The sequence below is a fragment of the Phyllobates terribilis genome, unplaced genomic scaffold, assembly GCF_046119375.1.
Source record: "Phyllobates terribilis strain yellow unplaced genomic scaffold, ASM4611937v1 Scaffold_4__5_contigs__length_816908805, whole genome shotgun sequence".
In the NCBI taxonomy this organism is placed as follows: Eukaryota; Metazoa; Chordata; class Amphibia; order Anura; family Dendrobatidae; genus Phyllobates; species Phyllobates terribilis.
The window spans coordinates 686,299,821-686,315,188 of NW_027362764.1; the positions used below are offsets into that span (position 1 = coordinate 686,299,821).

General features: G+C 39.7%; 1 protein-coding gene across 1 annotated transcript in view; it reads left to right on the forward strand.

The window, feature by feature from the left end:
• The window catches only part of LOC141265879 (carbonic anhydrase 2-like), a 56,495-nt gene that overhangs the window by 37,616 nt on the left and 3,511 nt on the right, over positions 1 to 15,368 (forward strand). Inside the window, exons 4-7 of the mRNA XM_073679536.1 lie at positions 7,151 to 7,269; positions 8,627 to 8,719; positions 13,703 to 13,765; positions 14,260 to 14,415. Coding sequence (XP_073535637.1) covers positions 7,151 to 7,269; positions 8,627 to 8,719; positions 13,703 to 13,765; positions 14,260 to 14,415 — 431 coding nt within the window. The remainder of the gene's footprint in view (positions 1 to 7,150; positions 7,270 to 8,626; positions 8,720 to 13,702; positions 13,766 to 14,259; positions 14,416 to 15,368) is intronic.

Sequence of the window (15,368 nt, forward strand, 5' to 3'; positions counted from 1 at the left end):
AATTTCTATCAGGGCTTTTTTCTACGGTACCAGCTGTAGATTTTTTCACTACCATTTTGGGATCCTAACTACTTTCTGATCTCTTTTTAGTCTCTTTTTGGTAAACAGAATGAACAAAAATTTTGGTCATTTCAGTCTTCCATTTTGGTGGGGTAAATATTAGGAAATATTATATGTTGGGACAGTTATGCATGTGGCAATCCCAATTAGGTTTATTTTCTATTTTTTTTTTAGATAATATTTGCATTAAGGCAGTAAGAAGGGGGCGATATTAACTCTTACATTTTTTTTTATTTTTTAATAAATATTTATTTATTTTTACCTTTTTTATTAGCCCCCCTAGGAGACTTAAATCAAGGATCGCTTGTACAATACACTGCAATACTATAGTATTGCAGTGTATTGAAAAATTACCAATCTCTTAGTTGTACAAATATGGCAGACAAGGGGGTCTTCGGTAGGCCTCCCAGCTGTTGTGCCATGTTGTAGGGATAGGGTCCAATGCCAGGGACACTTTCTCATTTCCATCCTCTTAGATGCCGCTGACAATCATGCCAGTAGCATTTATTAGGTTAAACTGCTGCAGAATTAGCAGATACTCCAGGGTGGTGGCTGTATAGCATAAATTGCTGTCGTGTTGTATCGAACGAGCCCAACTCCATGCATGCAGGGCGTACATCTGCTGTACACGTATGGCAGATGTCTCAAGTTGAAACCTGGACAGAGTGGGCCCCTCAGGAGCTGTGGTCCCTGGCACTTGCCCGGGTTCACTGGGTGCTTGTTCATGCTTGAAGAAGAGGATGGCTACCAAGTGAGACTCTTATTGGAGGACATCCCATTTATGCACTACAGATTTCGATACTCAACTTCTAATTCTTATCTCTAGAACAATGGCATCCCATACTGCTACAGTCAGACATCAGATCACAAAAATGTAGCATGGGACAGAGATTATTCAAGAGGAAATATGTTTCCGCTGTGCATTTCCAATGCTGTTCATTATCTTTTATGTCCTGCACTTGAACAATAGGTGCAGGCTCGTACGTGACGACTGATACCGCAGCGCCTTATACAAACAATAAGGTGTTATCTGCCAGGACGCCCAGCGCACGGACACAAAGGATTACTTAACTTCTGGATTGCCTATCACTAGATACACACGGTTACAAATTTCTGCCAAACTGCCTCAGAGCTTTAAGTTTTTTTTGGAGAACCATGAAACACTACCGGTCAGTATTAGGTTACACACTACTGAAGGATTAATTCAGATTTTGTAGAGGGGATAGTGTTGCACTTCTGGGTTTATTTGAGAGATAAGGTTTAACAATTGAACCTGTCCTGTGTGTGGCAGTATGGACATAGAGAACATTTACGGTAGTTGTTAAAATTATAACATCCCCTTTAAATAGTCATTGAGGTGTCTTCTTCCATATTGTGGGTACGTTTTTCTATCAATATTATGGCTGAAACACCTGAACTTCCCGCAGTTGGACTGAACTTAGATCACCATAGAACTCCATAATGATTTACGTTTGGTTCAGAAGAACCATTGGAGGTCCCGATATTGAGATTTCATTCTGCCACTATTAATAGTATTGTCAGCCCAGTATTACCAGAATGGTAACTAATGCGGCATAACTATAATGCTTAGCTATCAAGATGAAAGTTAGGTAACCTTGTGGAAGCTCTAATGGCCAATATGGTCATTGTCACCAATTGTCTGAAGGAACAGGAACAACTAAGAAATGCCTCAATGGAATTTTTGTGGTGTCTTGTATTGGAAGGACCCTCCAATATCCTGGATGGAGCAGATCCCACTACTTGCATCCAGGACCCCAGTAATTGAAATATCTATGGCATCACAATAACATCTATGCCATCCTGGAGGTTTATTAGGTTTCTGAATTTACCCTATACCCTGAAAAAGTGACCCTCATTATCAGCGAGCAGCATTTTCTGTAGATATTGAAATACCCCTTTAATTATGAGTAGTGTCTGATTGTATTATACCTATAATTGCAGTGCAAATAAGTGCTGATGTCTCTTAAATCAAGTAATGTATTCCGGGCACTCGTAACCTTGGTACTAGGAGTGGCATTAATTGATTTTATACCAATCATTCCATGAATTTAGTAGGTTTGAATATTAAAATGGTGTGAGCCTGGGTCCTGCTGAGTACTGATATGCCTTGTGCAGCAGGGTAGGGCACTATGCGTGACAAAGATAATGTGCTAAATATTCACAAATCATGCTGTGGGCCTCATCATCCTCCGAAGTAAACATATTTCCTGCTCCAGGTCATCAACATCTTCTTACAGTATTATATGGGACTGGTTCTTCCTGTTATGGTTCTGGTGCTGACCCTCTTCTATGTTATGGAAGGTGGTCTTTGTCATGCTTTGCCTATACTCTTGATTACTCAACTTTCTAACTCTAATATTAGTTTTAGTACTTTCCACAGCAGGAACCATTCTCTACTTTACATTACATAATGTTCTAGACCCTATGTGCTAATATAGGGACATCGGAGTCTCATGCTCTATAGACTCCCCACTGCCCACTTTCCCTTTATAGCCATACATATATAGAGATACGATCTGTAAATAAATTGCATTACTTAGTTTATACTTATCGAAAGGAGCACCCTTTATTTTATTAAATTTAGAGATGAGACAATCTTCTTCATTTCGGGCAGATTAGCTTGAGCCGCCAGATTCCATTCGGTAAGAATTAAATCAGTCCCGATCGACTTTGCTCCAATTGATGGTAAAAGACATTATTCTCTGAGGTCTCTACAGATCCCAAAACATAAAAAACGGAGACAAGAGGGTAAAATATCATAGCATACATTATGTCCTAACTCCTCAACTATCCGTACGCCGCCACCTCAGCTACTTGTTTCTCCATGTGGTGGACCGGTGAAGAATGGCATGGAGGACTGGGGAGCTGCAGCGGTAGAGGTGGTGTGAGGACAGGTGAGGGCTTAGGAAAGGTGAATATAATGTATTTTATTATTTTAACTCTCAAAAGAAGGCAGTAAAATTGCTCCCATTTTGCTGAATTCATGCAAATTGAATCCTCAAAAATTTCACCTTCAAGAATCAAAAATTTTGGGGGAAATCCTTAACGAATTTGATATGTTATGGAGCGATTCACTTATCTCTAAATACAGTGCTTACGATTCTGCAAGCTTCGGAGCTGAAATCTCCCAGCATTCCTCACTGGCTCACAGAGGTTGATTTTCAGTGCAGAAATTGGCATACAGTGTAGATTTTCATTGTAATTTTTTGTGTATAATTCATCTTGGGTTTCATCTTTGCAATGCCCACACTTGTAACAATTATCACCATGCAGTGCTGGCATCTACTTTATGGGTCCCCCACTGGTAAATGCTGACTTCTGTGGCTCCCAGTTGCTTATAACAATTTTCTGACAATTTTGGCTAAATAATAGCAATCACATTACGACTCTCAATCTATTCTTTACTTTAATTCTGAGTAAGGAAATGATTTATGACGTCATTCTCACCTGACATATAATCAGGTACAAGTAAAGTTCAGATGCCGCATTCCTCCCTCCACATACATCACTCGTCATGAGGGTATTGATTTAACCATAAATTTTGCTTGTTAATTAAAGCAATGTTTATGGGGCTCGTTTTCTGGTGAAAAGAACAATGTTCGGGCCGTATTATATATTTACTGAGCCCTATAAGCCCCCAGTGGATTTATAGCTGCAGACAGAAAAGTAGTTGTGAGCTGTGACAGGTAGGAACCTGACGGAGACTGGGAGACGTGCTGGAAATAGAAGCAATGCTGCATTCTATAATCTGACCTGAGCCTTGTTGATCTCTACAGCACGTGCTGCAGAGAACGTACGTCATGGTGCGGCACTTGGGGGTTCTCTAGTATTATCTAGTATTGTACATACAGTACAGACCAAAAGTTTGGACACACCTTCTCATTTAAAGATTTTTCTGTATTTTCATGACTTTGAAAATTGTACATTCACACTGAAGGCATCAAAACTATGAATTAACACATGTGGAATTATATACTTAACAAAAAAGTGTGAAACTACTGAAAATATGTCTTATATTCTAGGTTCTTCAAAGTAGCCAACTTTTGCTTTGATGACTGCTTTGCACACTCTTGGCATTCTCCTGATGAGCTTCAAGAGGTAGTCACCGGAAATGGTCTTCCAACAATCTTGAAGGAGTTCCCAGAGATGCTTAGCACTTGTTGGCCCTTTTGCCTTCACTCTGTGGTCCAGCTCACCCCAAACCATCTTGATTGGGTTCAGGTCTGGTGACTGTGAAGGCCAGGTCACCCCATCACTCTCCTTCTTGGTCAAATAGCCCTTACACAGCCTGGAGATGTGTTTGGGGTCATTGTCAATAAATGAAGGTCCAACTAAACGCAGACCGGATGGAATAGCATGCCGCTGCAAGATGCTGTGGTAGCCATGCTGGTTCAGTATGCCTTCAATTTTGAATAAATCCACAACAGTGTCACCAGCAAAGCACCCCCATACCATCACACCTCCTCCTCCATGCTTCACGGTGGGAACCAGGCATGTAGAGTCCATCCGTTCACCTTTTCTGCGTCGCACAAAGACACGGTGGTTGAAACTAAAGACTCAAATTTGGACTCATCAGACCAAAGCACAGATTTCCACTGGTCTAATGTCCATTCCTTGTGTTCTTTAGCCCAAACAAGTCTCTTCTGCTTGTTGCCTGTCCTTAGCAGTGGTTTCCTAGCAGCTATTTTACCATGAAGGCTTGCTGCACAAAGTCTCCTCTTAACAGTTGTTGTAGAGATGTGTCTGCTGCTAGAACTCTGTGTGGCATTTACCTGGTCTCTAATCTGAGCTGCTCTTAACCTGTGATTTCTGAGGCTGGTGACTCGGATAAATGTATCCTTAGAAGCAGAGTTGACTCTTGGTCTTCCTTTCCTGGGGCGGTCCTCATGTGAGCCAGTTTCTTTGTAGCGCTTGATGGCTTTTGCAACTGCACTTAGGGACACATTCAAAGTTTGCCCAATTTTTCGGACTGACTGACCTTCATTTCTTAAAGTAATGATGGCCACTCGTTTTTCTTTACTTAGCTGCTTTTTCTTGCCATAATACAAATTCTAACAGTCTATTCAGTAGGACTATCAGCTGTGTATCCACCAGACTTCTGCACAACACAACTGATGGTCCCAACCCTATTTATAAGGCAAGAAATCCCACTTATTAAACCTGACAGGGCACACCTGTGAAGTGAAAACCATTTCCGGTGACTACCTCTTGAAGCTCATCAAGAGAATGCCAAGAGTGTGCAAAGCAGTCATCAAAGCAAAAGGTGGCTACTTTGAAGAACCTGGAATTTAAGACATATTTTCAGTTGTTTCACACTTTTTTGTTAAGTATATAATTCCACATGTGTTAATTCATAGTTTTGATGCCTTCAGTGTGAATGTACAATTTTCAAAGTCATGAAAATACAGAAAAATCTTTAAATGAGAAGGTGTGTCCAAACTTTTGGTCTGTACTGTATGTGTTTTATATGATAATGGATGTATCTTATAGTGTAGATGGGGCAATAGATTTACTTCCGTATTTATGATGCAGTTACATACTCTCTGTATAAATTCTAATAAGGGGATTTTACAGCGCTCATCGCCTCTTGGCTCATCTATATGATATAATATCCTGTATATAGGTGGACATTTTTGCATTATTGAGAAGGGTAGTGTGACTGTGATAGTGTGCTGTGGTGCTGTCACTACAGCTGAACTAGTCCAATAATGGAGTTATATGGTTACTTGCCAGAAATATACATTTTTGTACCTGCTGTAAATGCTGCTGTTCTCTAGAATTTGGCATTGTTTTTCTTATGGTCTTGCCCCTCTCTATCCCTGAGATATGGCCCCTTCTATTTTGCATGTAAATCTAGTTTCGTCATGGTCTCTTTGCTAATTAGAATTGATTTACTTAGAGAAAATAGGGGGATATCTTAAGACCGGAGAGGGGAAGAAACAAAAGAAAAAATGTCAGATTCAAGAGAACAGCAGCATTTTCACCATGTTACATATTTATGGCAAGTGACCGGTCCTCGGAGAAGGTTTTTATGGGTCTTTACAGAGAATCTGTTAGCAGGTTTTTGCTATGTAATCTGAGAGTAGAATGATGTAGGAGCTGAGACCCTGATTAGTAGGCTGTGGGTTCTGTTTCAATACAATCAGTGTTTTATCAGCAGGAGATTATCACTACAGGACTAGGCATCTCGTGCCTCCTAGTCAACTGCTCTGTGTAACCCTGCCCCCACCACTGATTAGCAGCTTTTTGTTAATATACAGTGTACACAGAAAGTAGCCAATTAGTAGCTGGTAGATCTGCAGCAGAGAAAATAGTGTTTGCATCAAAATAACAGCAAGCAGCACAGAAAGTGACACATCACTGGGATCAGGGTCTCTGCCCCTACATCATGCTAATACTGATGACCTATGGTTAGGACAGGTGATCAATATCAGATTGGGAAGGTCTGACACACTCATGTATAAATGTGAGTTGGCCTTCCCATAGGAAATGTCAGAGATATTGATGATAATGTGATACTTTGGCAGACAAAGTGTGTGTATTGTATTGTACTGTTATATAATAATTGTGTAATATTAGGGGCAGAAGGTCCCCTCATGCACCAGGGCCAGGGTGCAATTATCACCCCTGTGCTTCCTATAACTATATGAAGTATATACATTGTTAATGTACATTACAAGTATCATCATGTCCATTGATATAACAAGAAGCTTATTGGAATCTGAATTGTGATTGTATATGTGATATGGATGGTGACTTATTTTACTGGTCGCGTATTCCTCAAAGTCTGTACATTCAGGACTCGGTTGGGAAGCGTGAACATCCATACAACCCTTCACAACCTCACTAGGAAAAATCTATAATGATGTATTTAAGCAGATTGGCAAGAGATTCAGGTCACAACTCATTTGGTTAATTAATACTGATTCTTAAGCCCTCGGCTATCTTTGAAGGCAGAGTCTTAGTGGGTCAATGGTCTCTTAAGAGTTTATTATAAGAACATGAGGATGCACATTTCCTCTGCCACAGATACCTAAGCACTGAGCTCTTGTTTCTTCTGGAATTACAGTACTTAAAGGTGGAGTTCTAGAAGGAACTTACAGATTGAAGCAATTCCATTTTCACTGGGGGTCTTGTGATGGACAGGGTTCCGAGCACACCATTAATGGACACAAATACGAGGCAGAGGTAAGTGTGGAAGATCAAAAGCGTAAAAATGCTCCTACAATGTGATCATTATTGAGCGGTGTGGGAAAGTGCCCTCCTTTACTCTACCTTGCCTCTCGGTGCCTCCAAACTCTGCAGGATGATTGATACTGAATTATAGTCATGTTGTTATGTATTTAGAAGGATTGGACTTTGGATTTTAAAGTGCCACAATCACATTGCTTCTTGTAAAATTATTATAACTATGAAGGACATGTCACAGTGCCAAGGGCCACTTCTGATCATCCAGGCAACAGATGGGTTTCTATTATTTTTATCATGTTTGATATCATTCATGCATTATTAAACATCATAACTTCATTGTTTTCATGTGCTTTCTCAGTTTCACCGTGTGTCAGTGACCTGTATGTGTATAACCTAAAAAGAAGTCCTAAAATAATAAAAAAGACCCTCTAAACTAATATAAAATCACAACCATATAGAAACGACCACCAGAACTGGAGGAAAATTGAGCCAAAAATGTAAGCTTTGGTTCCTTTGTAGCAACACTCTCCAACAGTATCAATTTATCAAGTAGACATAATATATAACACTAATGTGCATGTCCAGGCACAATGTCGTCCAATAGCGTATTAGATCTCCATTTAGATCAACAGATGTCCTATTAATCTGGTCTACAAGCTCTCAAGAATCTAAGATGTCCTTGATGACATTGGACAAGTGCCACAACTACATGGTTTAAACAAATTGATGAGAAGGCCACCAGGCATGAACCTAATTATAAGCATTTCTTTATCAGTGAGGAGCAGAACACTTTGGCACGTTTCACACTCCTCTAGCTTCATCAGGAGGTGTGATCAGTTAAAAAGATAAAACTAGGTTAAATAGTTACAATCTGCTTGTATCATGCACATTTATTCAGATCTATCACCCATGATCCTCAATTTTGTAAACCATACTATAAACCATGGAATGTTTTGTATCATGTTACTATAAATATATTCCATCACACAGCTTACAGGGCCCAGATGCTTCCTCCATCAGCAGTGCAAGCCAAAGGCCATGGCCCCAGTATCAGTATTTGGTCAGTATTCGGTCAGTATTTTTTCTCAGGAGTGGGAGCCAAAACCAGAATTGGGTGATAAATGCAGAATTGGTGCACGTGTTTCTATTATACCTTTTCTCTGATTGTTCCTCACCTGGTTTTGGCTCCCACTCCTGAGAAAAAATACTGACCAAATACTGATAGTGGGGCCATGGCCTAAGAGTCGAATATAGTGAGGCTTCTGAGGATCAGCCATTGTTGTGGTTTTGCTTTGTTTCGATCTCTAGTTCTCTGCAGAATATTAACTTGGTCTCATTGGTGTTTCATTGGCAGCTTCACTTGGTCCACTGGAATACAAAGTACAGCAGTTTTGGCGAAGCTGTGAAACATTGCGATGGACTTGCGGTAGTTGGTGTATTCCTGCAGGTAAGGAAACATAAATTAGCTCATTTAAAACGTTAATATTGGATCATGGATGACATACTATTGCTGCAACCTGCTTTTTTTGTTCAGTTTTGCATTACACCATTCACTTTGCCATTTAGTGAACTGAAAAAAGAAATTCATGGGGAAGTGAAATTTTGAAAAAAGATTCCATCATGAATTATTGGGTTTCAATTTTACGGTGTTCATTGTGCAATAAAAATGCAGCATGATTTTTCTTTCTAAAAACCACATTGGTTAGTGTCACCATTTTCTAAGACCCCATAACGTTTTATTTTTTATTCTAAAGAGCTGTGTGAGGGCTTGGTTTTATCCATGCCAAACTGTAGCATAGAATCATAGAATGGTAGAGTTGGAAGAGACATCCTGGGTCATCTGGTCCAACCCCCTGCTCAATGCAGGATTCACTAGATCATCTCAGACAGATGTCTGTCCAGCCTCTGTGTGAAGACTTCCTTTGAAGAACTCACCACCTCTCGTGGCCGCCTGTTCCGCTCATTAATCACCCTCACTGTCAAATTTTTTTTTTATAATATCTAATCTGTATCTTCTCCCATTCAGTTTCATCCTATTGCTTCTCGTGTTTCCATGTGAAAATGAGAATAAAGATGATCCCTCTATAGTGTGACAGCCCTTGAGATATTTGTACACAGCTATTAAGTTTCCTCTCAGTCTTCTCTTTTGCAAGCTAAACATTCCCAAATCTTCTAATCGTTCCTCATAGGACATTGTTTGCAGACCGGTCACCATTCTGGTCTCTCTTCTCTGAACTTGCTCCAGTTTCTTCATGTCTTTTTTTGAAATGTGGTGCCCAAAACTGGACACAGTATTCCAGATGAGGTCTGACCAAAGAGGAGTAGAGGGGGATAATGACTTCACGTGATCTAGACTGTATGCTTCTCTTAATGCAACTCAGAATTGTATTTGCCTTTTTTGCTGCTGCATCACACTGTTGACTCATGTTCAGTCTATGATCTATTAGTATACCCAAGTCTTTTTCACATGTGCTGTTGCTTTGCCCTATTCCTCACATTCTGTTTATGCTTTTTTCATTTTTCTTGCCCAATTGTAGTACTTTGAATTTCTCCCTGTTAAAAAACAATCTGATAGTTGCTGCTGTTAGGTACCATTCTGTAAGTTGCTGTAGTTTTTAATGATGTTATATTGATGTACATATGATGTTTAGATTGTTCCTCATTGCAATTTATGTCAGAGGTGCTGCGACCAAAAAACAGCAATTTTGTCATTTCGATTTTTTTTTTACCTTTTGACACTTACCTTATTTGTTAACTAATTTTATATTTTGATAAATTGCACTAGCTCCGATCACTGCTGTTAGAGGCAGGTGCTGGCTGTATAACACAGTCTGCTTCATACACCTGCACCTGATATAGAAAGAATGTCATCAAGCAACAAGGGTTTCAGGAGTACATGTCAGGTTCCCAAAGCTTCCCATACTGCCACCATTACTTTATATAGCCCTGTCCTACAATTCCTACCACTATGTCCTTGATGTCCCAATCAAGTATGAATAAGTGAGCGAAAAAAAAATTATTCCAGTCACTAATGACTTCCTCTGGATCATCAAGGTGCTGATCAATCCTGGAATAGTCTACAGACCCTGTAACAATTGAACAGGGAGATATGTATTGTAATGGTGGTGACAGTTTTCCTTGAACAGATAACAAATAAAGGTCACATTTTTTGTGTAATAATAGTAATAAAGGTGATGATAGTTCTAACAACTGTGGGCATATTGTGATTCCACACACGAAGTGTAAATGTCACTGTTTTGGGTAGTTGTTTGTAGACTAAACATATCCAGTTTGACCAGTCACCCATCCTATCTTCTCTTGTCCTATCCGCTTCCTAAGAATGGTGTTGTTATAGGCTTTATAATTGTGGTTATTATAAGAAAGTCACAGTAAACATTTTGCTTTAGGTACCATCTATAGACCTGAACATATGTATGTTTCTATTGTATATTTTTTCTTTGCAAAGAAAATTGAAATACAATATTTTTGCAATATTTCATATTGAAAATGTAAATTAAAATAATTTAAGCGTTTTTGAGCAAATACTTTGCTTTACTGTCCTTGTAAGATTGGGAATTTTTTGAAGTTGTGTTGTCAAGGTGCTTGACAGATTTATTTCTCTCCGTTGGCTTAGAGGTATTTTCTCATGGTTGCTTCCCAGGAGTGAACTACTCTCCAGCCGCCTAGCTTTTTGCTTGCCTGGGGTGGTGTGTTACTGTGACGCTGAGTCACTACTCCCGGACAGGGTAGTCAGGAGGTCCAAGGTCAGATACCAGGATGGCTCATAGTACAGAGGGGCAAGATAAAGACATGGTCAAGTAATGGTTCTGGATCAATTTCAAAGAGGGTGCGTCAAGATAAGGGGATAAGATAAACGGATAGTCAGAGGCCAAGTCCGGGGTCAGGTACCTGAGGTCACAGAGCATCAAGAGCTAAAGGGATAACACGAATAGTCACGACAAATCCTAGGTCCGGCAACAAGATCAGGGAATCAGACACAACAAACAAAGCAAAGCTACAGCTGACAATGGTCAGCTCATAGCCAGCCAGCTAAATAGCAAATGATTAAAAATGGGAGGCACCTGGGCTGTCACTCATAGCGTCTCTAGGCCACAATGAGTGATGAAACTGTGACAGTTACTGAATGATTACCACTTGGGACCTGTGGCATGGTTGCGCGACTGGCTAATACTGTGCGCTCTCCGATGCTGCAGGCTGAGGCAGCCTCGCCTCTGCTGCACAAGAGGAGCGCAGTAGCGCTAAAGTTTGCTGGATTGAGAGCTAACAATGCACTGTAGCAATCTGGTCAGCTTCAGAGCAGCGCTTACAAGCTCTAAAGCAAAGAGCTTGCAAGTGCTGCACTCCTTGCCTAGGACACTAGCTGCCACTGCAGTCTATCAGCTAGGTAATGAGACGTAAATAATAAAATAAAAATCACTCCGATCTTGAGAACAGAGTGGATTTTTAAAAAGAAGTAAATAGTAAAGTTGCTTGTTTTCACATGAAAGAATTTGAGAATAACCCTTTAACTATGTAATTGTCACCTGAGCTCCCACAATGCACTTCACTCCAGTAACATGACTCTAGAAGAACTCTTAATGTACCATTCTGCATAAAAACCCAATGAAGCCTCATGGATTTAAGAAATGGTACTAGATAAATAAGGCAAAAATTTAAACAAAAGTGCTTAATATTACACATTATGAAGTGAAAAGTTATTTTATCTCCTTTAATAAGAATATGATTTGAGAACAAGAATGATATTAAACATAGTATGGCCCGGGCAGAAATTATAATGGAGTTACTTGATGTTTTGATCTTCTGAAGCTAATGTAGCTTTGCCCTCATAAATTTGTGCCTGCTGGTGTAGGGACCAATAATCCCATTTCTTAGCTTTTCTATTTGAACTACAGTCTGTAGAGTAATTGATTTATTTTCCTCACACAGTAGAAGTAAAGTTCTGTAAATGGTGATAGTCCCTAAAGAAAGACACAATATGCCTAAATAATATAATATTCTTAATTAACAAACTACATGTACACATATAAAAAATATTGGCCTGGAATACAATATCCAGGACTTTTACTTTGGATTGGTCAATGTCACTTCACAGTACCACAGGCCAGGGTTATCCTCACACTGACTACCACAACAGGTGGTAACATAACTTCACAAACTTTTCAGAAGGAGGGACACTCCATGCCCTACTCTCCTACCCTACTGGGCCTACTGTCAAGAATCACCTATGATACCACTCCTACTCCTGTCTACTATTAATGCCCGAAGACCAATTATTCCAGTCACGTTACAGCACAGCCAACTGCCGTCTATATGCTAAAAGCTAGTTTCTCCTACGTTGAAGTTCAGTTTAGCCCCTTCTTGATAGAGCTATTGCCTTCCCCACAGCTGAAATTTCTTGCAACTCTCCGTGGCTTGTGACAGAGCTGACCTTGCCCTTTGCTAAAGATTCTCTTAGCCTACACCATACCTGTGACTCTATGTAGGCACTCTCGGCCCACGTTACTCCGTGTCAAGTGTACCATCTACTCTCCGGTGACTATGCATCAGTCTTCTTAGGTGGCAGCAGTTTGTCCCTTTGAACAGCAAGATCCTCACAAAACTCAAGGAACACCTCTGCATAGTGTCCCCTTAGGCACAATATAACCTGCTTTAGTCTCCGGCGCACCAACACTCGCACGATTGACGAGACCAGTCCTAACAGTTAAATAGGTGGCTACACACCGCATGTAGTCCTACAGCTCTCTACTCTCGTGACAAACGACTATCTTATATATACATCTCTTGCCTCCTATCAACGTCGTGGCTCAGCGCTCAAGTGCCACAATGCTCACGTTCACATCACTGTCAGACTTCTCCTAGGCCCACACTAACTAAATCACTTCCTAATTTTGGCTAACGCCTTGGACATCAACATTCCTGGGGTTAGCCATCTTGACAGGACATGGCAGCACTGTTTGCCGGTGCCGGTTCATACAACCCCAGATCTAAAGGTGCACACTTTTATAAATAAAATCAGTAAGAGTCCCAGAAGTCAGAGCCCCGCCAATCTAGAAGTGTTGGCATATCCTACTGATATTCAATTACTTTATAAAATAGGAAAATCCCTTGAAGATACAATCACATGTGTTAGTTTATATACAATATAAGGGAATTATCTATTATTTTTTAACGTTCAGCTAACTTTCTCCATTTAAGTTTAGTTTGCTTAGTACAAAATAAAATCATCAAAATGAAATTCTAATTGCTCTGCTGACCTGTAATGAGTATAATTACGGCTTTGTTTCAGAGACTAAAACAAAAATTAGTAGCCTTAAGTGAAAGTCAATTGTCTGTCGTATGTCATTATACCGTTTTATGTTGTAATATGGTGTTATGTGCCGTGTTTTCAAGTCACGTTTGTGTATTACAGGTCGGCAATTCCAAGCCTGAGCTCCAGAAAGTGATTGATGCCTTAAAATTAATTCCAACAAAGGTAATGATCATCGTTTTTATGTTCCCTGTCACAGAATAAGAGATTGGCGCGATGGGCATTTGAGGGATTCAGTTTTAAATGTGGAATATGTCCAGTAGGATGGAAATAAAAACTTATATGATCTTTGGACTCGTATGTGCTGAGGACACCGTATGACGTGGTTGCCAAATATATCTCATGTGATGTTACCGGTTTATTTTGTATAGTCAACAGCACCACATTATCGTTAATAATGGCCTTTAAGCTAAAAAAAAAAATTGTCCAATCCACAATGAGTATCCAAATAATCTGATTTGTATAAGGCCAGTCTAAGAGTGTTCCCTTCTGATAGCTCAGGTTTCTTGACATATTTTTATTTTTACCCATGTTCATCATGAGAATACCCAAAAAATGGTCATAAAAGCCCAATTCGGGACAAATCAGTGCTTTGGTTGGAGTAATATGAATCCATTTATATCCATTATGCTGTATCATAAATATTCTTATCCTTTTAGGGAAAAGAGGCACCTTTCCAGAATTTTGATCCTTCAGGTTTACTTCCAAAATCCTTGGATTTTTGGACCTACAAGGGATCCCTGACTACGCCTCCTCTCCTGCAGTGCGTCATCTGGAACGTCCTTAAAGAGCCAATTAGCGTGAGCGGTGAACAGGTGTGTAATTTATCTAATATTTATTCATCTTTTCAAGTTCATTCAAAAAAAAATTGATGGTGATCATAATTCATTCATTCATTTCTTCTTCATGCATTCATGTGGATTTGGATTCTGCATTCTCTACTGATTTTAATTTTAAATCTATCTTTATACCAGTCAAAGCTCAAACTTTTTGGAACAGAACTCCAATTCTCCTACATAGCTACAGAGGTAAATAACAAATTCTTTCTGCCTGTAGCCACCACTAGGGGGAGCTTAATGCATACTGTTGTATTAGTAAGATCCAAATATAAGTAGAGTGCAGTAAGCCTCTAGTGGTGGGTGCAGGAACTAGAATTTTATAATTTAAAGGAAGCCTGTCACCATAAAAATACAGTCCAATCTGCAGGCAGCATGTTATAGAGCAGGAGGAACTGAGCAGATTGATATATAATTTTGTGATAAAAGATACCGTACAACCTGGGTTTAAATAATTTAAACCTCTATTCTGCGATTTTCAGTCCAGTGGATGGTCCTGTCAGTGACTGACAGCTTCCTTTGTATAAGTGTGCATACAGAGGTAGCTGTCAGTCACTGATAGGACTGCCCACTGGACCGAAAATCTCAAACACAGCAAAGGTTTAAATGATGAAAAAACAGGTTATATTGATTTCCTTTTCACAAAATTATATATATAGCATCCCATGGTCTATAACATGCTGCCCAAAGATTGGACTGCAATATCATGGTGACTGGCTCCCTTTAAATCTATGATTATGCAGGAGATTTGTAGCTCTGTATCAGCAAAGCAACTCTGACTGATATAAGTATATATTAGGATATGAATCAATACAAAAATGTTGGTCTTATAAAGTATGTCATCACTGTATGATTGGTGGGGTTCTGACCTGTGGGATTCCTCCTCCCCCAATGATGAAAATAGCCAGGTATGTTTTACTCTGAAATGCGTT